Source organism: Emydura macquarii, unplaced genomic scaffold, assembly GCF_026122565.2.
Source record: "Emydura macquarii macquarii isolate MOO-44397 ecotype Brisbane River unplaced genomic scaffold, CSIRO-AGI_Emac_v2 contig_3249, whole genome shotgun sequence".
NCBI classification, from domain to species: Eukaryota; Metazoa; Chordata; order Testudines; family Chelidae; genus Emydura; species Emydura macquarii.
The window spans coordinates 216,563-242,780 of NW_027133386.1; the positions used below are offsets into that span (position 1 = coordinate 216,563).

The following is a 26,218-nucleotide window of genomic DNA, read 5'->3' on the forward strand; positions in this document are numbered from 1 at the left end:
GCCACCTCCCTCCCTGGTCCTTCCCCTCGGGTGGACGTCGCTGACCCGAGCTCCGCCAGGATTCTCTGTTGTGTCCTGAGGGGCTTAAGAAGCAGTGGCAAGTAACATGACGTCACCCCTTGTGTTTGAGTTGTGTTAGACGGCCTGATTACCAGCCCTTATTATCCAGCACAGAGGAACCACGAAGAGGGGAGGTGTACAGGGATTTACTGGGATTGTTAGTGGATTTTGTGCCTTCTTACACAGGGTGATTGTTGAGCCAACACCATGGGGACAAATACCATGATACGGTGTGTATCGGTGCTGAACGTGGAGAGTGACAGAGCTGTGCTCAGCCTCACTTTCCTGGGCGTTGTGATACATGAACACAACATGGGACAGTGACACACTCAGTAACTCTCTGCAGATTATCTACGTATATTTCACACTGCAGCTGAGATTTCCAGTGGGAGTTCTCAGCTTCATTCGACTGGGGGCTGATTGGTTAAACCACCAGGCAGCTTTGATAAACCTCAGCTTAAGTTATTATCTCGGAGTCTCTGCATGGTTGTTTGAAAGCCACATTTACGGACGGCTTTGCTCAGGGCTGCCTTGACCTCCTTGTTTCTCAGACTGTAGATGAGGGGGTTTAGCAGGGGAGTCAGGACCGTGTAGCAAAGAGAGAACACTTTGTTCAGCTCCCGCAGTGACTCCTGTTTCGGTAGCAGGTAGACCATCATTATGGTCCCATAGAAAACTGTCACCACGATGAGGTGGGAGGAACAGGTGGAAAAGGCCTTTTGCCGCCCGGTGGCGGAAGGGATTCTGAGGATGGTGGTGATGATGCAGGCGTAGGATGTCAGGGTTAGCAGGAATGGAAGCAGGGTGACTTCACAGGCTAGGATGAAATCCACCAATATGACCTGGTGGATGTCACTGCAGGAGAGTTCCAGCAGTGAGATGGAGTCACAGTAGAAATGGTCAATTTCATTCAGCCCACAGAATATTAACTGTGATAGGAATAGGATTATGATGGCAGGAGCCAAACAACCATTTAGCCAGGACCCAGCAGCCAATTGGAGACAAAGCTTGGTGCTCATAAGAGTGGAATAGTGCAGAGGTTTACATATAGCTAAATACCGGTCGTAAGACATCACCGCTAGGAGATAGCATTCGGTAGATCCCAGAAAACCAAAGACATACATTTGTGTGAAGCAGGCACTGACTGAGATGGTTCTGTCCCCGGTCAGGAGACTGGCCACCATCCTGGGCAGGATGGTGGAGGTGTAGCAGGTCTCCAAGCTGGACAGGTTCCCCAGGAAGAAGTACATGGGGGTGTGAAGGTGCCGATCAGTCACAACAAGCACCACGATGAGGGTGTTCCCGGCCATGGTTGTGATGTAGATCACTAGGAACACCAGGAAGAGAAGAATTTGCAGGTGAGGTAGGTTGTCGAACCCCAGGAGGATGAATTCTGTGATGGCAGTTTGGTTTCTCCAGTCTGTGTCTGCCATGGGCTGAGTCCAGGAACAAGACAAAGTGTGCAATTAAATCTGAAGAACATAGAGCACAAAGTTAATTATGTCTTGTGAATTAATTCCTTAAATATTTGTAAACACCCCTTCCTCTGCTGACCACAGGCTGAAAAAATAATGCTAAACGTCTACCTCGGAGAAAAGTGCTCAGAGGTGCAATTCGAGAACAGATTATTGGTGCCCATGCAGAGCATTGTCTGCCACGTCAGATCAATAACTGCAGTTACAACAGCCCATTTTTCCGCCAACAGCATTCTGATGTGACAGATCAGAGCATTTGTTTATTAACTATCATCTTCGGAGTCAATGTCAATAAATTCATAGACTTACTTGTTATATTATTTCTACCACTTGCATCTGAAGAAATGGGGTGAAGCCCAGGAAAGCTTATGGTTGCTGAAATTAAATTTGTTAGTCTGTATACAGCAAAAACAACAAGAGTCCTGTAGCACTTTAAAGACTAACACGGCTACCTCTCTGGAATTCTACAGCATAGGTTGTTTGAAAACGTTAATGTTGCTTTGCACGTATGTAGACCCGAAGCTTGATTCTGTTTGATGGATTGATTGAAATACCCTTATTCTTTTGGTACGTGACAAACCACCACAGCAGTCTCTGTGCGGCTTTGCATTTTGGGTATGTAGGGTGATCTGTTGACTATTGAGAAGTTGTCCAGAACTGACATCTGGTCATTGATGATCCTGTTCGTAACGTTACCAAAGATCATCCTGTGAAACGGTTGCTGTTGTTGAAATAAACATGTTTTTAGAGCACTGCTTAAGGTAAGATCAGCAAATGTTCTGAAACAAAAACATTCAACGGTAAATAAAAATGTTTTATAGTAGTACTAAATGTTTTAAATAAACAAAAGTGACTGTTGCTCAAAAACACTTGTGTCTTCCAATTACACATTTTGAATAAATGTTAAAAGATTAATATGTAAATAAACAACTAAGTAATATGTGTATGTAAAACCAGAAAAGAACAAAGAAAGGCGCCAGCCTCAAATGTTCAAAAAAGTAAAAATAATGTTTATGACCTAGACGGCCAAAAAATGCCCACCCTGATGACTCTGGGATCCACCTCAAAAAACAAAAACAAAATAAACAAGAACAATGGTCATGCTTGCAAAATATGGGTGATTAATAATCACACCAAGACGCAGACGCAGCATAACAAAGCAAAACTCATAAAATAATATAAAAGCTTACCCCATAAATGCAGACAAAAAATAAAAATGTTGGGTTTGGTTCTACAATTATCCTCCAGGAGCATCGTTGCACACCGGCAGAACCATGCGCCCTCCCTCGTGTCTTAGCCACCAGGCCAGTGGACTAACACGAGCACCTTAGGCTAGTAACTATTCTCCATCTTCGAAGAATTTGTGTGTGTGTGTGTGTGTGCAGGCAATTGTTTTTTAAAATTTCTGTACTCACAATAAACATGGCATATTGCCTTGTTCCCCTACATAAAATCCTGCTGTTTATTTTATAAGTATAAAATGTATTTTCATCGTAGGAAAAACCAGAGAGAAACATAGAGTGTGCAGCAGAAGAACAGGGAAGGGGTAAGAAAGTGGCTGAGCTAAGAATAACAGCAGAATAGCCTGAGAAAGTAGCAGCAGATTAACACTTGCCATAATTCTTTCTCCATTTGCATCTTCTAGAGCTACTTTAACATTTTGTCAAATCGGGGTTTGGTTTGTCAGGGAAGATTTTTTGGAATACAGATTCTTACGTTTCTAGCCAAGTGATGTATGTAGATGTTACGGTGATAGGCACACCACTAAATAGTAGTAAAATGTCACTTGGGCACCTCACTTCACTGTGCGCTCATGTAAATCCCAATCTCAATTCCCAATCTCAATTCCCGTTAATGAGCCAGACCCGCAGCTTCTAAATCCCTTTGTGTGTCGGGGACAGATCCCCAACTGAGAACCTGTCACAAGAGCTGTGTGTCAATCTGCATCTCTGTTAAATGGTGCTGTGGACGCCGACTGGCGCTGATGGGGAAAGGTGCAGGTAAAACCACTAGCATTCACCTGAAGAAGAGCTCAGAGTAGCTCCGAAGCTTCTCTCGTTCACCCACAGAATTTGTTCCAATGACAGATATTACCTCTCCCGCCTCGTCCCTCCCCTCCTCCCAAAGCACATTCACACCCTGTCTGGAAGGTGGCAGAGAAACGCTGTTGGGAGTTGGTGCTCACCTGTCAGCCCAGGGCAGCCCCAGCCTGAAGCGATGAGCTCCTACTTCTCCGGGTTAGACGGCAGGAGCCAGGACCCACAGCTGAGGTTCTTGTGTCTCCTCTTCCTGCAGAAGCTGGGTTGTCTCAGTGCAGGTCTCCGAAGTGATGAGCAGGTGCCTTGATCTACCCTTGGAAAAGGGGCTGCCCTTCGATTTGTGTAAATGCTGCCTCTGTGTTAGTGTTCGGTCCTCCCGCTTTTTAACAGCCTACCTCTTCAAGTTTTCTCCCAGTTGGTTAATTTCGTGTCTCCCAAGTTTTGTGGCTAACAACGCCCGGTGGGACGTGTGCAATGGGACTTGCATAAATGTCTCTTGTGTTTAGTCTAATGATCCGATGTGAAAAATATATGGGATCATGATTAAACCCCACCTTACATTTCTGAGTGATGCCTGTCCAAGGTGATGGCCTGTTATAATACAATTGCGCCATCCCTTCATTAATATTCAACAGATGCAGCCAGCTGGTGGGTATTTGTAAAAATAGCTGCCCATATCTCATCCTTTCAATCTGTTTCCACCCGTGAGCCACTTACGTCTTTTGGGTTTGACAGTTGTCTGTTTTGGGCCTGCAGCACCCCAATATGCCGTTAGCCGTCTTGGCAACCACGGCGTACTGCTGACTCATGTCCAGCTTCTTGTCCACTGTAACCCCCAATTTGTCCACATCTTTCCTCTAATCGATAGCCCAAAACTGGCCACACTACTCCAAATGTGTCCTCACCAGTGCCGAATAGAGGGGAATAATCACTTCCTGTGATGGGCTGGCAATGCTCCTACTAAAGCAGTGTTGTTTATACTTGTAAAAGAAAAGAGTAGCAGGATCTTATTCAGGGGACACGGCAATATGCCGCCTTTATTGTGAATACAGAAGTTTAAAAGAAGGATATTTCACTGACAGCCCCCCTCCGAAATACTCTGCAGGTGGAGTATTATTACCTGCCTATGCTTTGCTTGTGTCAATCTACTGGCCAGGTAGACTGAGCGCAAGTGGGAGCTGGGCTGCTGTTGGTCGCAAACCGATGCTCCTGGATGTTTGCAGAACAAACCCAAAGTCTCCATGTCTTCACCAATTTTTTAGAGGTCCATCCCCATGCGGATCTCGCTGTGTTGTGCTGTTTTCGCATCCTGGTCTGATCGGCAAGCAGCCATCTGTGTTGCAAGCATGACGGCTTCCGTTACCTTTTCCACTTTGTCTTGTTCCTGTCCTGGGGTGGATCCTCCCGTACTTTGGGGCTATCTTTTATTTGCATTCTTTGCCAGCTGGGCTGTACAGAGTTGTTAAAAGAAAGTATCTTCACTCCCTTGCATTGCTGTGGAGATTTAGCTCTGCTGCTTCTACACTCCTTTATCACACGTACATGCCACATTCATTCTTTAACTAACTTCTACTTGAAAAGAAAGCAAAGAGTAACACAAACTTGAAGCAAAATGAAAAGGTACATGGTACATTCTTAAAGGAAAGAAAAGAGACAGTGGTGGAATTTACCAACAAAACGGGTTCCACTTACACCAGCTAACAAAATATACTAACAACAAATGCTTCTTGATCTTAACCAGGCAATTTACATTCAACAACGGGTCTCAGGATGAAGAGTTCCAGAGGGGTAGCCGTGTTAGTCTGTATACAGCAAAAACAAGGGGAGTCCTGTAGCACCTTAAAGACTAACACATTTCTGCAGGCATAAGCGTTCATGGGCTGCAACCCACTTTGTCAGATGCATGAAGTGGAAATCACAGCTAGGGGGTGTATATAGATACATCCAAGGGTGAGAAACATAACAGTGGGGAGGGCAAGTGCTAAGAAAGTCTGTTCAGGTAGGGTAGATGAGGCCTATTCACGACCGTTGATGAGAAGGTGGGACCGTGTGAACAGTGACAATTACTTCTTGAAATGAGAGAACCATTCCAAGTCCCTGTTCAGACCCAGTCTGGTGGTGTCAAGTTTGCTCATGAGTTCCAGCTCTGCAGTTTCTCGCTGAAGTCTGGTTTTGAAGTTTTTTGTCTCAGGATGTACCCAAACAAATGTAATCCGAGTATAAAGAGAGGCTAATAAACAGAATCCCAAGAAGCTACAAGCAGGATGTTTCAGACAAATGTAACTGTAGGCTAAAAAACAGGATCTCTGGATGTCGCACAGTCCGTGAGCCACTTACGTCTTTTGGGTTTGACAGTTGTCTGTTTTGGGCCTGCAGCACCCCAATATGCCGTTAGCCATCTTGGCAACCAGGGCGCACTGCTAACTCATGTCCAGCTTCTTGTCCACTGTAACCCCCAGGTTCTTTTCTGCAGAACGGCTGCCTGGCCCGTCGGTCCCCAGTCTGTAGCTGTGCATGGGATTCTGCACTTGTCCTTGTTGAACCTCATCCGATTTCTTTTGGCCCAATCCTCCAATTTGTCTAGGTCACTGTATCCTATCCCTACCCTCCAGGGTTTCTACCACTCCCCCCAGCTTAGTGTCAGCTTAGTGTCTGCTGCTATGCACACAGAGTTCATTACATAGCGTAGAATCATAGAAGATGAGGGCTGGAAAGGACCTCAGGAGGTCATCTAGTCCCACCCTCTGCTCAAAGCAGGACCACCCATAGCAGGCCATAGAGAGAACCACAGAGGTCCTTTCCTCTCTGGTGCTCTGTGCTCACCAGTTACATGCCGTTACACAGCTTCACCCTCCCATTCCACTTCCCTCTGTTGGTCATTTGGCAATGTAACGTCTCCGTTCATGTCCTTCCACTTTGGCAGCTCTTCGTTGGGTGGAAACGTTGCACCTTTCCTGTTCCTCTGCCCTGTAGTGGCCCTAGACTGGATAATTGCATCTTTCCTCTCTTCCGACCTACTGCTAGGTGTGCGCTGTTCCGGATTATAGCCGCTGGGAACCAAAGTGTACAGCAGGCTGATCGCTACATCAGAGCCTACAAGAGCAGCTGTGGCTATAAAGGGCACAGGAGGGTTTTCCCATCACTCCAATGGTTTCCTGTTGACGGGGGGTCTGTTTGCAAAGCAATGCATGGACTGAGCCTGCCAGTGGGGAATCTGAGGGGCTCCTTGGGCTGAGATTCTCAGAGAGGTCTAAGGGAATTGAGCCTCCATCTCCCATTTGAAAGGGATTTGGGGGCCTCACTCCATTAGGTCACTTGGAAAATCCCTTCTGTGGTCTACAGTTCTCACTGGTGCCAGGCTCCCCTGCCTCTGTCCCGGCCCTGATGTGTTCTCCATGACGGAGCCAGCATGGCCATGGTTGGCACCACAGACGTCCTGCCCGTCAGTATGCGGTAGTGGCTTCCTCTCGCCGTAGGTTACCTGACACCCTGAAGAGAGGGCTCTGGGTGTAGCAGAGCTGTCTAAGGTGGCTGGGGCTGGCTGGGCACCTGTGCTCTGAGAACTAGCTCTCTGGGGACGTGCCCCTGTTACAGTCAGCTTTGGGGACATTCATTGTAGCAGGACCACGTGTGGGGTCTCTCCTCGGTGACCGTGTGACAGGCTCGGCCCCCAGGAACGGCCTCAGTTCTACGTGCACCCTAGAAAGCCCCCAGCTGGCTCTGCACACTCCCAGTACCCCCGGCTGGTGAGTCGACTCTTTGTTTGCCCGACCGCCCTGCCTGGGGCTGTAGGTTCGCTGATGCTGGTCCCAGCTGGGCTTCGCCCATGTAATGGCCATAAAGCTTTTCCTGGGGAAGTGTCTAGGGGTCACTGCTGGGGCCTGGCTCTTTGCACCCGGGCTGAGTGAGCGCAGTGGAGGTGGCTGGCTGGCCGAGGGATGCAGACACATGGACTATAGGGTCAGGAGGCACCGTGGTGATCATCTAGTCCAACCTCCTGCATACTGCAGGACGCTGACCCTCTCCCACCCGCTCCTGTCCCAGACCCCTCCCCTCTGGCTGAGTCCGTGACCTCCTCAAATCAGGGATTACAGACCTCCAGAGGAGCAGCCGGGTTAGCCTGTGTACAGCAAAAACAAGGAGAGTCCCTGTAGCACCTCAAAGACGAACACATTTCTGTGGGCACAAGCTGACGATGCATCTGACGAAGTGGCTTGCAGCCCACGAAAGGTTAGGCCCACAGAAATGTGTTCGTCTTTAAGGTGCTACAGGACTCACGTTGTTTTTTTTTTTTTAAAGTTACAGAGAATTCACCATTTACTCTAGTTCAAACCTGCAAGTGCCCCGTGCCCCGTGGTACAGAGGAAGGAGAAAAGCCTCCACAGTCCCTGCCAGTCTGACCCGGGGTGAAATTCCTTCCCAACCCCAAACCTGGCGATCCGTTAGACCCTGAGCATGTGAGCAAGACGCACCGGTCAGACACCTGGCAAAGAATTCTCTGTAGTGACTCGGAGCGCTCCCCGTTTAGTTCCCCCATCTCCGGCCCCTGGAGGTTGCTGCTGCCAGCAGTCACAGGTCGACAACAGGCCATTGTGTACGCAAAGAAGGCAATAAACACAATCCGAGGGGTGGCAGATTTCCCAGGCTTACGTCCCCACATATCCTGCCCCAGGAGTCGGTATTTTCATTGCCCAAACATTTATTTTGATCAAAAATGGCTTTTTAATGGTTTTACAAATGAATTGCAATTGTGTCTCCCCTCCGCCTGGTGCCAGCTGAACACGCCCCAATGGGAACGTTGCTATGGCCACCTCCCTCCCTTTGTCCTTCCCCTCGGGTGGACGTCGCTGACCCGAGCTCCGCCAGGATTCTCTGTTGTGTCCTGAGGGGCTTAAGAAGCAGTGGCAAGTAACATGACGTGACCCCTTGTGTTTGAGTTGTGTTAGACGGCCTGGTTACCAGCCCTTATTATCTAGCACAGAGGAACCACGAAGAGGGGAGGTGTACAGGGATTTACTGGGATTGTTAGTGGATTTTGAGCCTTAGATGATGACAGCGCTGTGCACGTTCACATGCTGCGCCCTCTTCTTACACAGGGTGATTGTTGAGCCAACACCATGGGGACAAATACCATGATACGGTGTGTATCGGTGCTGAACGTGGAGAGTGACAGAGCTGTGCTCAGCCTCACTTTCCTGGACGTTGTGATACATGAACACAGCATGGGACCGTGACCACCCTCAGTAACTCTCTGCAGATTATCTACGTATATTTCACACTGCAGCTGAGATTTCCAGTGGGAGTTCTCAGCTTCATTCGACTGGGGGCTGATTGGTTAAACCACCAGGCAGCTTTGATAAACCTCAGCTTAAGTTATTAGCTCGGACTCTCTGCATGGTTCTGTGAAAGCCACATTTACGGACGGCTTTGCTCAGGGCTGCCTTGACCTCCCTGTTTCTCAGGCTGTAGATGAGGGGGTTTAGCAGGGGAGTCAGGACCGTGTAGCAGACAGAGAACACTTTGTTCATCTCCCGCAGTGACTCCTGTTTTAGTAGCAGGTAGACCATCATTATGGTCCCATAGAAAACCGTCACCACAATGAGGTGAGAGGAGCAGGTGGAAAAGGCCCTTTGCCGCCCGGTGGTGGAAGGGATTCTCAGGATGGTGGCGATGATACACACGTAGGATGTCAGGGTTAGCAGGAATGGAGGCAGAGTGAATATACAAACTAGGATGAAATTCATCAGTATGACCAGGTGTGTGTCACTGCAGGAGAGTTCCAACATTGGGATGGGGTCACAGTAGAAATGGTTGATTTCATTCGGGCCACAGAATATTAACTGTGATAGGAACGAGAAAAAGATGGTAATAAGCAAACAACCATTTAGCCAGGACCCAGCAGCCAATTGGAGACAAAACCTGGTGTTCATAAGAGTGGAATAGTGCAGGGGTTTACATATAGCTAAATACCGGTCGTAAGACATCGCTGCTAAGAGATAGCATTCGGTAGATACCAGGGCACCAAAGAAGTACAGTTGTGTGAAGCAGGCACTGACTGAGATGGCTCTGTCTCCAGTCAGGAGACTGGCCAGCATCCTGGGCAGGATGGTGGAGGTGTAGCAGGTCTCCAGGCAGGACAGGTTCCCCAGGAGGAAGTACATGGGGGTGTGAAGGTGCTGATCAGTCACCACAAGCACCACGATGAGGGTGTTCGTGCCCACGGTTGTGATATAGATCACTAGGAACACCAGGAAGAGAAGAATTTGCAGGTGAGGTAGGTTGCCGAATCCCAGGAGGATGAATTCTGTGATGGCCGTTTGGTTTCTCCAGTCTGTGTCTGCCATGGGCTGAGTGCAGGAACAAGACAAAGTGCGCAATTAAATCTGAAGAACATAGAGCAAAAAGTTAATTATGTCTTGTGAATTAATTCCTTAAATATTCATAAACTCCCTTTCCTCAGGCTGAAAAAATAAGGCTAAACGTCAACCTAGGAGAAAAGTGCTCAGAGGTGCAATTCGAGAACAGATTATTGGTGCCCATGCAGAGCATCGTCTGCCATGTCAGATCAATAACTGCAGTTACAACAGCCCATTTTTCTGCCAGCAGCGTTCTGATGTGACAGATCAGAGCATTTGTTTATTAACTATCATCTTCGGAGTCAATGTCAATAAGTACACATACTTATATTGTGCACTGAGATTTCCAGGGCAGTCTAGTGTCCTTAGGCACTGATCTTCTGTTGGAAAGACTGGAAAACAATCTCACGAGATATCCTGTTGTCAGCATTTCAGTGTGCTGTAGGAAAAGGAACTTTTTTCACACCGTGACTAGAGATACATTTATTCCTGAAATAATGAACTGGTTTAAATTCTTCCTTCATTCCTCTGGTGGTGATGGGGAGCTGCTGAATGACTTGCAATGCCGTTTCTGGTTCTCTTTGTTCACTTTGTAGCAGTAATAAAATAAAAATAATAAAATAAACTAATGTGCAGGCCTAACTGGGGAATGTCACTGCCCACCCGATAACGACTGTGGGATGATGATAATACAGGAAGAAGACACTGGGTGGTAAAAGATGCTGTCCCTGTACTCAGAGTCTAAAACAAATGTGGAGTGTGTGATCCGGGCTAGTAAGACTCTATCTCCACTCGCCACCCGATTGGGACACCCTGAGCCAGACCCGCAGCTGGTATAAATCAAGGCAGCTCTCTTTGTGTGTCGGGGGCAGATCCCCAACTGAGAACCGGGCACAAGAGCTGTGTGTCAATCTGCATCTGTTAAACGGTGCTGTGGATGCCATGTATCATGGGAAGGTGAGGCTAAAGCTGTTAATATTTACCTGCAGGAGAGCTCAGAGTAGCTCCAAAGCTTCTCTCGTTCACCCACAGAAGTTGTTCCAATAACAGGTATTACCTCTCCCGCCTCGTCCCTCTCCTCCTCCCAAAGCACATTCACGCCCCTGTCTGGAAGGTGGCAGAGAAACGCTGTCGGGAGTCGGTGCTCACCTGTCAGCCCAGGGCAGCCCCAGCCTGAAGCGATGAGCTCCTGCTTCTCCGGGTTAGACGCCAGGAGCCAGTGTCTGCAGCTGAGGTTCTTGTGTCTCCTCTTCCTGCAGCAGCTGGGTTGTCTCAGGGAGGAGACCTGCAGTTCCCTGGATGGAGACGCAGCTGCTGTGGTCTGTCTATATAATGTGCTCTTCCCTCTCTATTTACAAAGTGCCGAGTTCACTTCATGTTTGTTTCCTTCTCCACTGGGGACTGCTTCTCCCTTGGTTCACCTGTGAAGGGGGAGAGCCCTGGGAATTAGCACATCAGACAAACAACTGTCCTGGTGTAACCAACCTCCCCTAAGTGAGGGAATTGCCTTTCTGCTCCCTGCAGAATGAGTCTGCCTGGCTCTGCAAGTCTTACATATAACTCAGCGCCTGTGGAGTGCGTGCCCGGGCAGAGACTGATTCTCCTCCGTAATCGTGACTCATGTCCGTTGTTCCATTGCCTCCAGTGAAACAACTACATGAGTAAGCTATCAGGGCTGCCAGAGTGGGCGTTGCAGCTGTGCAGCGTAACAAACACACCGGAAACGGAGTGTAAAGTAAATGTAATCCAGAGTTTGCAAATGGAAGACTTGGTGGAAAGGAAATCTCTCTCACTCGCCCACCCCCAGTGAAAATGTTTCTCCCAAGGAACTTTTGTTTTTGTTCATTACAGATGTTTAACAACCCTCTCCCCCTTCTACTGAGCAATAGCAGAACGCCACGTCTTGCAGGTTGGTTTCCCATTGGAGGGGAGTCCAGTGATGTGGAGTCTGGGTAATTTCTTAGCGCAACTTGTTTGTTTTTACCCCATGTGTGCCAGTCCTGGAACAGAGGTGGCCACCAACAACATGCTGGGAATGCTCCTTTTAGGGGTCTCAGCCCGTACGCCAGGAGCAGGATTCGCATGCAAGGACCTTCCCCCACATGATACTTTCAGCCCAGGACACCCAGGGTGAAAGCGAGGTCATCACCAGCGAGTGGGAGCTGGGCAAGGCAGGGTGCTTCTCCATATGACCTCTCTGACGAGCGTCACTGTGCTGGTCTCTGATGCTGTTGCATCATGAACTAACTGGTCACATATTTTCAACGCAACAGCCCTCTGGTCTGTATCCTAATAACTATCGCAATAGTTTCTCTATAGTTCCAGTGTCATTTCTGGGGTGTGCGCTGTGGGTTGCCTGGCCGTCTTGTGTGTTGGATTCTCATTTCTGAGAGATTCCTGCCTCTCCCAAAGGAACAAAAAATAAACCATTTGGAATGGGAAGGAAGTGTCTAGCATTTCCAGTCCCGAGGCTGCTGGGGTTATGCACAGTGCCCACTCCTTGGGAAACTCTGTTTTAAAGCAAACTGCTTTGGTTTTGTGATCTCTTTTGATTTGGCCAATGTTCATCCTAAGAGTCTCTGAGGAGTTCTCAAATCTGTACCTGCAAAAGTGCCTACTGCTAATTGGCCTATCAATCTCTCAGCTTGATAGGAAAGACGTGGAAGAGGCTATGTCTGTTGTTCACCATCTTGAAGCTGGAGGGACTGGGATCACAAACTTATGGTGAACCCTAATTGTTCATTTCACCACTTTGGTGACAATTTGAGGTGCAAGAGATTTGAGTCTCTGCACAACTTTGTGTCTATTTGAAGACTCCATGGTGGGAATATTTTTCTCGTTGTGCCCACAAACCCATACATCATCTGGCCACCGCTGACAACCACTGCAGCTATGACTGTCTTTGAAAATGTGTTTTTAATGGCACAAAGCAAGATTTAGAGGCACAAACTCCAGGGAAATACAGCCCTTCAAGTCAACTAATTTTAGTTTTGCATTAATTTGCTCTGAAAGTATTGCTCTCTGACACGGTGAAACCTTAACGTACAACAGGTGTAATGCACAGGGATTGTGTCCTTGAGCTTCAGCCAAGCACACATTATCTCCTGCTGATGTGGGGTGACTGGGGGCCCCGGACGGCAGTGTGTCCAACACTGCAAGCCTTTGGTCTTTACTCCTTCGTGGCCTGATCCATGGGGGGAAGGGGTTCACTAGGACAACATGGATGAGGTCAGAGATGGAGATGGTGGCTTCTCTTCCTTGTTTTCCCTTCCCAAGTCTAGACTGCAATCAAACACCTGCGTCTGGTCCATGTCAGCTGATCGGGGCTCGGACTCAGGGGATGTTTAGATACCATGTAGAGTTTTTTGCTCTGGTGTGAGCCCCGGTGCTCTGGGACCCTGCAATTAAACAGTCCCTTAGCCCAAGCTGAGATGGGCCAGCTGCACGTTTAGCTGCATTGTAGGCAAACCCCAAGAAGGCTGAATGCAGGATAGCAATGGACAAGAAAGCCTCAGACAGCACAAATAAAGGGCCCATCAGAATTCAGCATACGCTGCCATTTGCTGGTTCCCCTGGAAAATACCAGCGGCTTTCTCAACCATCGAACTTTGTAGCCATATAATGGCCATGACACCCTATAACCAGCCGGCATCCACAAAGAAACCGCTAATGAAATCGAGTAATCTCTGTGCGTTATAGTCGCCTTTGCCCCACCCCCTCACTCTTTGCTGCCCCTAGTGTCCATTATACAGTATAGCTGCCCCTTTCTCTTCCTTTATCCTCTGTGCCATTCTGTTCTCATCCTGTGAAACGGTTGCTGTTGTTGAAGTAAACGTGTTTTTAGAGCACTGCTTAAGGTAAGATCAGCAAATGTTCTGAAACAGAAACATTCAATGATAAATAAAAATGTTTTATAGTAGTACTAAATGTTTTAAATAAACAAAAGTGACTGTTGCTCAAAAACACTTGTCTTCCAATTACACATTTAAAATAAATGTTAAAAAATTAATATGTAAATAAACAACTAAGTAATACGTGTATGTAAAACCAGAAAGGAACAAAAAAGGCGCCAGCCTCAAATGTTCAAAAAGTAAAAATAATGTTTACGACCTAGACAGTCAAAAAATACCTACCCTGATGACTCTGGGATCCACCTCAAAAAACAAAAACAAAATAAACAAGAACAATGGTCATGCTTGCAAAATATGGGTGATTATTAATCACACCAAGACGCAGACGCAGCATAACAAAGCAAAACCCATAAAATAATATAAAAGCTTATCCCATAAAAGCAGACAAAAAATAAAAATGTTGGGTTTGGTTCTACAATCATCCTCCAGGAGCATCGTTGCACACCGGCAGAACCATGCACCCTCCCTTGTGTCTTAGCCACCTGGCCAGTGGACTAGCACAAGCAACTTAGGCTAGTAACTATTCTCCATCTTCGTAGAACTTGTGTGTGTGTGTGTGTGTGTGTGTAGGCAATTGTTTTTTTAAAATTTCTGTATTCACAATAAACATGGCATATTGCCTTGTTCCCCTACATAAAATCCTGCTGTTTATTTTATAAGTATAAAATGTATTTTCATCATAGGAAAACACCAGAGAGAAACATAGAGGCTATAACATGCAGTGTGCATCAGAAGAACAGGGAAGGGGTTCATAAAGTGGCTGAGCTAAGAATAACAGCAGAATAGCCTGAGAAAGTAGCAGCAGATTAACACTTGCCATAATTCTTTCTCCATTTGCATCTTCTAGAGCTACTTTAACATTTTGTCAAAGGGGGGTTTGGTTTGTCAGGGAAGATTTTTTGGAATACAGATTCTTACGTTTCTAGCCAAATGATGTATGTAGATGTTACGGTGATAGGCACACCACTAAATAGTAGTAAAATGTCACTTGGGCACCTCACTTCACTGTGCGCTTGTGTAAATCCCAATCTCAATTCCCGTTCATTTCTGATGTGAAATTGGGGTTTCAAGTCCCTTCAGCAGCGGTGAAAATCAGACCATCCTTTGCAGATTTACAGGGACGTGACAAAGTGAAAAATATTAAGAAAGAGAAATGGGTGAGTTTCCCCTTTCCCTTGACTCCTTAAAACTCATGCTTGAGATTAAAGGAATCAACTCATTTTAACACTTGTTCTGCCTTTTTAAAATAGATTTTATTGTATGGAATTTTCTCACAAAATTGCATCTCCTTCCATATCTGTCCATGCAGCAAGTGGACTTGGATATATATGAAGGTTCCTGCTCAGGCTCAGGTGTCACAGCTCTCCTTTCCCAAAGGCTAGCTAAACGGCTGGAGCTAGACACCACCCTGACCATATCTAGGTGCTTACATGGCCCCTGTGATTAGAGCCAGCCAGAAAACTCTTCTAGAAAATTTCCTAGCTAAGAAAAATACATTTTTCTAAAAAGAAAACCCCCAAACCAAAATCCTGACATTCCAGGGAAAACACCACTGCCAGTGTTATTCCTACTTTTTAAATAAAATGTTAATTTTGGACTCCCAATTGGGAAATTTGTATTGTCTGTCAAGCTTAAAAAACCTCATTTAATTTCAGATTTTCAAACTGAATAACCGAAAGGAGACTGCGTTTTCTGTTGAAATGAAACAAACAAACAAACAAAAAAAATTCATTCTGGATCCGTCCAAGACTTCGCCTGAGAAAACAGAAATTTGACTCCTGCAGAATGTGGAGCACAGACTGGTTTTTGGGTTTTTATGGTTCAAAGTTTCATGTATGAAAAATCTGGTTTTCTGACCAGCTCACCTGCCCATGCAATACTTGAGCAAATCAAATAGGAATGTCTGAGTGCACCATACATGCCTTGGAGAAAGCAAAGCCTTGTGTCATTTCACACACGGGAACCTGAGGAACAGGGAGACTGAAGGACTTGGCGAAGACTGGAAAGTATGTCTCAGCCAAGGGTGAGGGTGGTGCCGGGGAGTCTCGACAGGGCCCGGCTGAAGCTTGTGGAGGCCTGGGCAGGTGAAGGCAGAGCTGCCCCAGCCAGGGGGTCCCTGCCACAGTCGGTCTAAAACCAAGAGCCTGGCAGATTTTTAAAAAGTTAATAAAACTTGTGGAACTCACTGCTGCGTGATCATTTTATTGTGTTTAAAAAAAGAGCATTTGCTTATATCAATTTTAAATGTTCAGAATTTCCGTTTAATCAAATGCTTTCTTGAGATCAGAATCAGACACATTGTGTCTTGACTGATGCTACAGAAAGACGTGCAAAATCTTTTCTATGTCACACAAGTCAAATCAAAGGAGTAAATGTAGATTTACACTTGATTAATAGATTCTAACGTCAGAAGGGACCATTATGATAATCTAGTCTGACCTACTGCATAACACAGGCCAGAGAACTCCCCCCAAACAATTCATAGAGCATATCATTTGGAAAAACACCCAATCCTGATTTAAGAATTGTCAGTGATGAAGAATCCACCATGACCCTTGGTAAATTGCTCCAATGGTTAATGTAAAAATGTATGTTTTTTTTCCAGTCTGTTTTTGTCTAGGTCGACGGAAGAATTCTTCCACCGACCTAGCTACCATCTCTCATCCTCATTTGGTCTATAACTCATTATTCTAAATTCACCTTAGTGTGACCCTTACTGTCATCTTGGCTGCAGGAGTCCTGGCTTCTCTCTCTAGGCTAAGGCAGTTTGAGAGATGGAACAGAAGAAAACATTTTTTGTAAATGGAATAAATCTTTCACCTTCAACTTCACACCACTGAACTCAACGTATGTGACTTTCCCCTCATCCAAAGTCCACTCTTGATTGTTGGCATATAATTATGTGAGCGTGAAAAGAGTTTTGTTTAAAAAAGCAGACAGCAAACTAAAACTGTTCTTTATCTGTGTGTGAGTGTGTGGTCTGCAGACTCTGCTTTCGGTTTTCTTTTCCTTTAAATTAATTATTACGTATGTGTCTTGGGTGATACAGGATCTGGCTCAAAATAGATAAAAAATGTATTTCAGTCTTCCAGGGTAATTATTCCATACAGGACGTATAAAGAGAATTATTTCCAGTGGGTTTTGGAAGCTGACTGCTTCAGCTGCTGTTTGTTCTGTCCATGAAGATGTGACTCCCCAGACTCAGTAATTAAAAATGCCATTAAGAAGTGGGCTCAGGGGAGACCTCGCTTTCTCCTGCAACACCTACAATTTTGAGGCGGCATCTGCAGTTCATAAATAGAGGCGAAAGAGCATGTTCCAGCTGAATCTGTGGTACCTGTATGGCCCATCCGGCGATGCAGGTTTCTTTACTAAGAGAATCCAGTACCCTGAAGAAAAATGAAAAGGAAGAACTGAAATGTAGCCACCAAATCCTGCAGAAATGAGAGATCGTTGTTTCCTGTCTGAAGTTTCCTGCAGGTAAGCATCATCCCGTCCCCACCCCGCTACTGCTTTGGATTGAAGCAGTTCCTAACTTTGTTGTTTGCTGCGTAGTTGTAGCCTTGTTGGTCCCAGGCTATTAAAGACAAAAGGTGGGACAGAGAACATCTGTATTGGATCAACTTCCCTTGGTGAAAGAGGCAAGTTTTCGAGCTGATGTGAAGAAGAGCTCTGTGTAAGCTCAAAATTTTCTCTCTTTCACCAACAGAAGTTGGTCCAATCACAGATATCGCCTCCCCCACCGTGTCTCTCTGTCATTCCGAATGCACATTCAAATGCAAGATATTAATGGCAGTCCCCAGAATGTTAAGACGTTTCATTTTCCAAATCAAAGGGATGTGTAATGGTCAGATGTGTTGTTACAGTAGGTGACTGTTGAGAAAGGGAGGGTTTGATTAAACTGGGGTATGTACTGGTTTTCAGTATCTGTCGGAGATAAGAACAGAAGCCGTACGGAGTTGTGGAGTGTATTATTCACAGTGCAGTATGCCATATGATGATCTATACAGTCCCCTTCTGTCCAGCTGCTCTCAACACCCGCATCCCTGTCACAGCTGAGCCCCTTGGAGTCGTGCATTAAGTGATGTGTCTAACGTTTCTGTTCTCTCTCATCCTCTCCCCAGCGGGAGGACTGAGTGCGGTGCAGTGTTTTGTTTGTCAGGGTTTTGCTCGGGGAGATTTGTTTTGAAACGTAAACGCTGCTGTGTTTCTGTGTTGGAGAAGCCAGGCCAGAGAACTGCACCCTGTATTTGGAGCAGATGGTGGTGAGGTGTGTGATGGTCCTGAGTCTGAGCCCACTGAACGAATTCCCCCAGGAACTGTCTCTTGAGACAGCTCTGTCTCCTGCCCAGGTGAGCTTTCCCCTGGCGGGGGTGCCAGCCGCACAGCTGTCATCCACGGGCCTCAGGACAAAGCATTAGGTGACCCGTACTGCTCACTTATAGACCTCCAAGTAAAACTTCCGCCCCCAAGGAGGGGACTAATACTCCCTACTAACCCCCTCGGTCGTCTGCAACAACATACCATTAAAAGGAGACAGAAAGTGAGCCCTCAGATAAAGATACCCCACCTCCCATTGCTGGAGGTGCTGCTTACCCGGATCTCTTCCAGCTGCTCTGGGCCTAGGCTATTGAGCACATTAAACAAAAGGACCAGGGCTTTGAACTTGACTCAATAGTCTATGGGAAGCCAGGTAGAGAGCAGAGGACAGGTTTGAAGAGGCTAAAATAGAGGCTAGGGATGCAGGAGACGTCTCATCTCCAAGCTTTTAAGGTTTTGGGAGGGTTGGGTGTGTCTCAAAACAAAATGAACTGCCACGAAACAAAGTTTCCTTTTGCGTTAACAGTTTCGTTTATTTTTTCCCCAGGTTTAAACCCCCTGTCGAACCCAGAATGAGAAACCAAACAGCCATCACAGAATTCATCATCCTGGGATTCGGGGATCTCCCCAGACTGCAGCCTCTTCTCTTCCTACTGTTTCTAGTGATCTATGTTTTGACCATAGCTGGGAACATCCTCATCATTGTGCTAATTGTGGCGGATCGGCACCGTCACACCCCCATGTACTTCTTCCTGGGGAACTTGTCCTGCCTAGACACTTGCTACACCACCAACATCCTGCCCAGGCTGCTGGCCAGTCTCTTGACGGGGGACAGAACCATTTCATTCAACGGGTGTCTCACACAATATTATTTCTTTGGGTGCTTGGCAGCTGCAGAGTGCTATCTCCTAGCTGCGATGTCTTACGACCGGTATCTAGCGATATGCAAACCCCTGCACTATGCAGTCCTTATGAATGGCAGGCTCTCTCTCCATCTAGCTGCCGTCTCCTGGATAAGTGGCTTTCTGGCTAATACTATATTAACAGTTTTTATCTCAAACTTAGTCTTCTGTGGGCCCAATGAAATTGATGATTTCTTCTGTGACTCCTTCCCAGTGATGAAACTCTCCTGCAGCGACACTCATCTGACCGGACTTTTAACGTCCATTGTGGCTTGTGTATGCTCACTGCCTCCGTTTCTATTAACCGTGACATCCTATATTTACATCATCACCTCCATCCTGAGAATCCCTTCCACCACCGGGAGACAAAAGGCCTTTTCCACCTGCTCCTCTCACCTCATCGTGGTGACAATTTTCTATGGGTCAATACTGATCGTGTATGTCCTTCCACATAGCAACAGGCTGAAAGACTTTAACAAAGTCTTCTCTGTCTTTTATACTGTCCTGACACCCCTGCTCAATCCCCTCATCTATAGCCTGAGAAACAAAGAGGTCAAGGAGGCCCTGAGCAAAGCTTTCTATCACTGTATGGATTTTAAGACCCTGCAGAAAATTCAGATTGCTTCAAGTCAGTGAAACACGATTGGTAACTTTGATTTTCTTTTGGGTCAGTGAGTTACAGCCAGGCATCCCATAGTTTTAGCCACTGGAATAAGCCTTGCGACTGTGCAGCTGTAACAACTGCAAATAGGCAGGCAAAGCAAAAAAACAGCAGAGAGTGCAGGATCTAATGATCCTGTTGTATAAACGGTTTTCATGTGCAGGAAGATAATGTTTGTAGCAAAATTAATGAAGTCAAATAAATACATTTAGCTTACTGTGTGTCACTTCTTTTATTTGATCTTCCTTCCTTGGTCAGAGCTAGTATTGGTATATCTACTTGCGCTGGAAACTACACCATCCAACTCCAGTTTATACATAAGTTTTGCGCTTATAGTTTGGAGTTAAACATTTGTAATGTAGGTGAGAATCTGAAATGCAGGCAAAGGTTGAAATATTGGAATTTCTTCCCCGGTGAAAATTAAATTTGCTGACAAGCTGTTCTATCTATAGAACTATCGAAAGTTTCCATTATTGAATCTAACTTTTATCATTCATACATTTTCTCTAGCTCTTCATCTTCTCCCTTCATCTCTCTCCGTCTCGTCTTTAGGGTCTGAGGGTGGAATTCTAGGACCAGGATTCAGTAGCATTCGCTTGTCCACGTTTGGTAGTTTTCCACCTGGCGGGATGCTTTCTCCGATCACAGAAAACCAGGCATGCTGTGATGTTTAGTGCAACATGCAGTCTTGTCTGTAGTCCTGTCTGGAGGAGCACTCATTACCCAACCAGTGAGCTATTTAAAAGGGACCAGGCTGTCTGTGCAGTCTCTGCTAGAAGATGTGTAATTTGGTAATTAATTATTTGATCTATTGGAGTGCAATGAGGACTGATTCTTATCTTGTTTATGGTTGATTTAGACTGGAGGGCTAAATAGATAGAAATTCTATGATGCAATTATCATAGAATCATAGAATATTAGAGTTGGAAGGGACCTCAGGAGGTATCTAGTCCAACCCCCTGCTCAAAGCAGGACTAACCTCAGCTATATCATCCCAGCCAGGGCTTTGTCATCATCAATGTGTGACAAACTGGGGAAATGTCTGTATTAGATCTGAGAAATATTGTGTATGACTTGGTTTCCCTGTTCAAGTCTATGTTTCTTCCAGACTCAATGCACGGTTACATCAAACGAGACGGTAAAGCGGAATGGTAAGGAACTCAGGAAGGGTAAAACAATGAGACAGATAAACCACCCTCCCTGGTAACTGCTTCAAACAATGGGCGGGGACATCAGTTGGGGGATGAATGTACGTGCTAGCACCACCCAGGTTAGGATGTTTTTATCTCCTGGAGGATAGGGATGAGATCAAAAGACTGAGGGGTTAAAAAGGTGCCCTGAGCTGAAAGGGAGGGAGGGAAATGGTCAGGTTAGCTGAAGATACAGAGCCAGCATGCTGGAGGCTGACACGGAAACAGACTTAAAACAGAGCAGCAGGCATGGGGAGGTGGGTGACATGATTAGACTGAAAGGGAAACAAGATGATCTTAACAGATACTTTTGCAAAGATTTCAGAAGAGCTGTACAGTACTCTCTTACCGCCCAGCGGTGCTATGAGGAGGCCTAATGTTTCTAGGGTGCATTGATATGGTTAAAGGCAACAGCTACAGAAAAGCAAATAGTTTTTCACATAATAAAATACATATTGTAATTGGTTCTGGTACCAAGACAGTACGTTAAGGTCAGGAGTCATTACAGATGTGTTAGGAATTCTTTAAGGGACCGGGACAATTGCCTCTACATCTGGAAGGATGATTCAGCAAGAAGTAAACTTTATTCATAAATGATCTGGAAAAAGGGGTAGACAGTGAGGCAGCAAAGTTTGCAGATGATACACAATTACTCACGGTACTTAAGAGCAAAGCTGTCTGAAGAATTACAATAGGATCTCACAAAACTGGGTGACTGACTTGGCAACAAAATGGCAAATGAAATTCAGAGTTGATAAGTGCAAAGAAATGCACGTTGGAAAACAGAATTCCAACTCTACATACAAAATAATGGGGTCTAAATTAGCTGTTAACACTCAAGAAAGAGATCTTGGCATCATCATGAATAATTTTCTGAGAACATCTGCTCAGTGTGCAGTCAAAAAAGCTAACAGAATATTAAGAATCATTAGGAAAGGGACAGAAAATATCATAATGCCATGATATAAATCCATGGGACACCCAGATCTTGAATACTGTCTGCCATTCTGGTTGCCCCCACTCTTAAGGAACGATATATTAGAATTGGAAAAGATACAGAAAAGGGCAACAAAAATGATCAGGGGAGTGGAACAGCTTCTGTATGAGGAGAGATTTACTCCTACCCTTTTATTTCCTGTCTTTTAACCAGTTACTGATCCACGAGAGAACCTTCCCTCTTACCCCATGTCTGCTTATTTTACTTCAAAGCATTTGGCGTGGGACCTTGTCAAAGGCTTTCTGAAAGTCCAGGTACACTAAATCAACTGGATCACCCTTGTCCACATGCTTTTTGACACCCTCAAGGATTCTAATAGATTGGCGAGGCATGATTTCCTTTTACAAAAGCCATGAACTGGAACAATATTTTTAAAGTTGGTGAAATGTTCCTAGAATATTGCGTACACACTATAAATCATCAACTTCATCATCATCAGAGTAATAATCCGTCACTCAGTCTGGTGTTGGATGAGAGTGACCATGTTCGTTATTTTTTTCAATGTGTTTCTCTCGTCAGGCACAGGGAAGATAAAAAATCAGACTACTGGGTTTGTCACGGTGGGGTTTGTCACGCATGCAGAACTTTCTCTTTGTGGTGACTTTCGTCATGTACATGGTGTCGTTGATGGGGAATATCCTCAGCAGTGTCTCAGTTTGGCTTGACCCGGCCCTTCACACCCCCATATACTATTTCAACTCCAACCTGTCCTGGGTTGACATGTGCTACATCACAGTCACTGTCCCCAAGATGCTGGAGAACCTGCTTTCGCGGGACAGAACCATCTCTTTCAAGGGCTGTGCTGCCCAATTGTACTTCCTACTCTCCCACCGAATGCTTCCTCCTCGCTGCCATGGCGTACGACCGCTTCTTAGCCATCTGTAACCCTCTGCGGTATGTGGTCCTCATGAACAAGCAACGGTGTGTCCAGCTGGTGGCGGGCTCGTGGGTCAGTGGTTTGCTGCTCTCCCTTCGGCAGACCTCACTCATCTTCACCCTGCCCTTCTGTGGGCCCAACCAGATCAACCACTTCTTCTGTGACATTCCTCCCCTCTTGACCCTGGCCTGCGGAGACACCTCCATGAATGAAATTGCTGTCTTTGTGGCCGGGATGTTAATTACCCTGATCCCTTCTTTGTTGATCCTGGGGTCGTATATCCACATCATCTCCACCATCCTGCAGATCACGTCATCCCAAGGCAGACGCAAAGCCTTCTCCACCCACCTCATGGTCATCACACTGTTCTACGGCTCCGCATGCGCCTTGTATCTGCGACCCAGGTCCACCTACTCCCCGGAGAGTGTCAAATTCCTGGCCCTGTTCTACTCTGTGGTGATGCCCACATTAAACCCCATTATCTGCAGCTTGAGAAGCAAAGATATCAATAAAGCCCTGAGGCGGGCGATCACCTCAAATGTATTTCTTCTCAAGAGGTGAACAGGGAGGGAGAGGATTGTGGGTCACCTTGTTACCCCCTGCCTTCAATGAGCAGGAGTCTTTCATGTGATATCTGGGTTCCAGCTCATGATACCATCCACCTTTCAGCCACTCAAACACTTTCCTCTCAGCCACGCCAGCTCTAACTTCGCCTTGCAGGTTACCACCAGTCCTTAAGCCTCTTTGAATCATTCCCCCAACACTGGCTACTCACAGAAATTCCCGATCCTCTGTAGCCAGATATGCTGTGTATCCCAGTTTCACCTTAAACCAGCGCTCCCGCATACCACATAGCGCTTGTGAGCACGTACAATAAACCAAAAAGAGGTTTATTTCAGGTTTAAACACGGGAGGAGTGGTGGAAACACATGGTTACAAAGCAAAACAAAATATGAAACTGGGTCTACACTTATCAATAGTTACCTTTCCTGTCTAGTAAGGTGGATCCCACCCTGTCTCCCCAAGTTGCAGAGCTGGTTGGGTTTTCATTGCATTACCCACAAACCACACTGTAGTGTCCCCTAATTCAATGTCTCTGGGAAAATACAGACTAATCATTTCACTGTCCTGCAAATAATTCATTAGTATTATAGAATCATAGAATCATAGAAGATTAGAGTTGGAAGGGACCTCAGGAGGTATCTAGTCCCACCCCCTGCTCAAAGCAGGACCAACCTCAGCTAAATCATCCCACCCAGGGCTTTGTCAGGCTGCAGCTTAAAAACCTCTAAGGATGGAGATTCCACCACCTCTCTAGGTAACCCATTCCAGTGCTTCACCACCCTCCTAGTGAAAAACGTTTTCCTAATGTCCAACCTAGACCTCCCCCACTGCAACTTGAGATCGTTGCTCCTTGTTCTGCCATCTGCCACCACCGAGAACAGCCTAGCTCCATCCTCCCTGGAACGCCCTTTCAGGTAGTTAAAGGCTGCTATCAAATCCCCCCTCATTCTTCTCTTTTGCAGACTAAACAAGCCCAGTTCCCTCAGCCTCCCCTCATAAGTCTTGTGCTCCAGCCCCCTCATCATTTTTGTTGCCCTCCACTGGACTCTCTCCAACTTATCCACATCCTTTTTGTAGTGGGGGGCCCAAAACTGGACACAATATTCTAAATGCGGCCTCACAGGTGCTGAATAGAGGGGAATAATCACTTCCCTCCATCTGCTGGCAATGCTCCTACTAATGCAGCCCAATATGCTGTCAGCTATTAGCCTTCTTGGCAACCAGGGCACACTGCTGACTCCAACGTCTTATCCACTGTAACCCCCAGGTCCTTTTCTGCAGAACTATTAGCAACGATTGGCCTCAACTGAGATCAGGTGAACCCTCTGTGATAGGGTCTCTTCAACACAGAGTCTGAGATTTTCAGAGCTGACAGAGACTTGCATGTGAATTCCCATCAAAATGCGTTTGCAAACCTCAGCCTAAATATACCAGGCAGACATTATTTTCCACGTTTGGCAGATGTGGGAGGGAGGCGAACAACGCAGGGGTGAGGAGCTGAATTCTTACATGGGTGAACAGTCCCATATCTCCCCCTTTGGGATGAATGGATGTTTCCCTTCTGACTGCTGTGCAGGTGAGACGGACAGAACTGGGAGGGTCTGTGAGCATGATGGATACCTGGGGTGAGATTGCCAAAACGGCCTAAAGGGATCTGGTTGCCCAGTTTGCACTGGAATAAAGTGTGTGGTTTTGCCCTTACACCCTTTAGAAGAATGAAGTTATCAGGACATCCTAGAGCTCTGTGTGATTCCCCCAAGGGAGTAGCTCAAGCACAAGAAATCATAATTTGCAGAACAAGAAAAGTTAAGATCCCATAAGAATGATCATACTTTTTGCTCCCTAAACCAGCTTTTATCTCAGGATCTCAAAGAACGTTGCAGACAGTCATGATACTTCACAACCCTTCCGCTGCACCTGGAAGGTCTCCCACCCATGTATTGACACAGGCTGATCTTGTAGGAGAGTAAAGAGTTAAAAGCTGGACAAGAGGCCAGGCCTAAGCTACAGGGAATAGGGTCAAGGCACGGGTAAACCGTGTTTCTGTTAATTGGTGTGAATTCTAGTTAGTCAGTTATCTCTCTTCTTCTCCTCCCTTCCTGGCCATCTGTGCAGGGGATGAGTCTATCGCCATTCCTGCGCAAGGCCTTTTGGTGGGAAGGAAGCATTATCTTCCTTCTCCCCCCAGCATGCCTTTACTGCAACGAATGTTAGTGTAAAATGTAGAGGTTTTAAGGTGATGTGCCTGCCCTCGGTACGGTAATCCTGTAAACAACAAACAGGGGCGGGTATAATTATATTCATCATGTAGTCGTTAATATTCATTTTATAGGTGTCAATGTCACCAAATCAGGGTCTATGGGAAGTTGCTGGAAATGTATACACTTACAGACTGGTATGGATAAAAGAATTGTAAAGTAACCCCCTTGTGGCTCACTCGTGGTGTCAAGGTGGAACGAGCAGGCAATAAAGGGTTCTGTCTCCCCAATCCTCCCCCGGGACAACCTGTTTGGTTATTTCTAACAGATCCTGCTTAAAGGATCACGATACGTATTGTTATCCCTGCGAGATGTATAAATATTATTATCTCCAACTTATACAGGGGCAAGCTCAAGCACAGAGAGGAGAAATGGCTTCCCACCACGGTCACGGTTTGACTGCGGAGATCGGCATAGATATTTGGGAATAAATTGGGAGACAATTATTCCATTTGGATTCCAGTTCCGGGGTCCCCAGGAGGGTATCTCGGAGAACCCACGGAACGAAACGAGACAATGAAAGAACAGCAGTGGACTCTCCCATAGCATCTCTTTCTTCATAGTGTTCCCACCAGATGTCTCACTAAAGCGAGGATGGGCTAAGCCAG

At 46.2% G+C, this 26,218-nt stretch overlaps 1 protein-coding gene and 2 pseudogenes across 1 annotated transcript; 1 reads left to right on the forward strand and 2 right to left on the reverse strand.

The window, feature by feature from the left end:
* Window positions 1-512: 512 nt before the first annotated feature.
* Window positions 513-1,493, reverse strand: LOC137142766 (olfactory receptor 6N1-like). The gene has a single exon (XM_067532221.1). The coding sequence runs from the start codon at window positions 1,491-1,493 to the stop codon at window positions 513-515; it is 981 nt and encodes a 326-aa protein (XP_067388322.1).
* A 7,444-nt stretch (window positions 1,494-8,937) lies between these two features.
* On the reverse strand, window positions 8,938-9,968 carry LOC137142746 (olfactory receptor 6B1-like; annotated as a pseudogene).
* An 8,765-nt stretch (window positions 9,969-18,733) lies between these two features.
* Window positions 18,734-23,349, forward strand: LOC137142793 (uncharacterized; annotated as a pseudogene).
* Window positions 23,350-26,218: the final 2,869 nt, after the last annotated feature.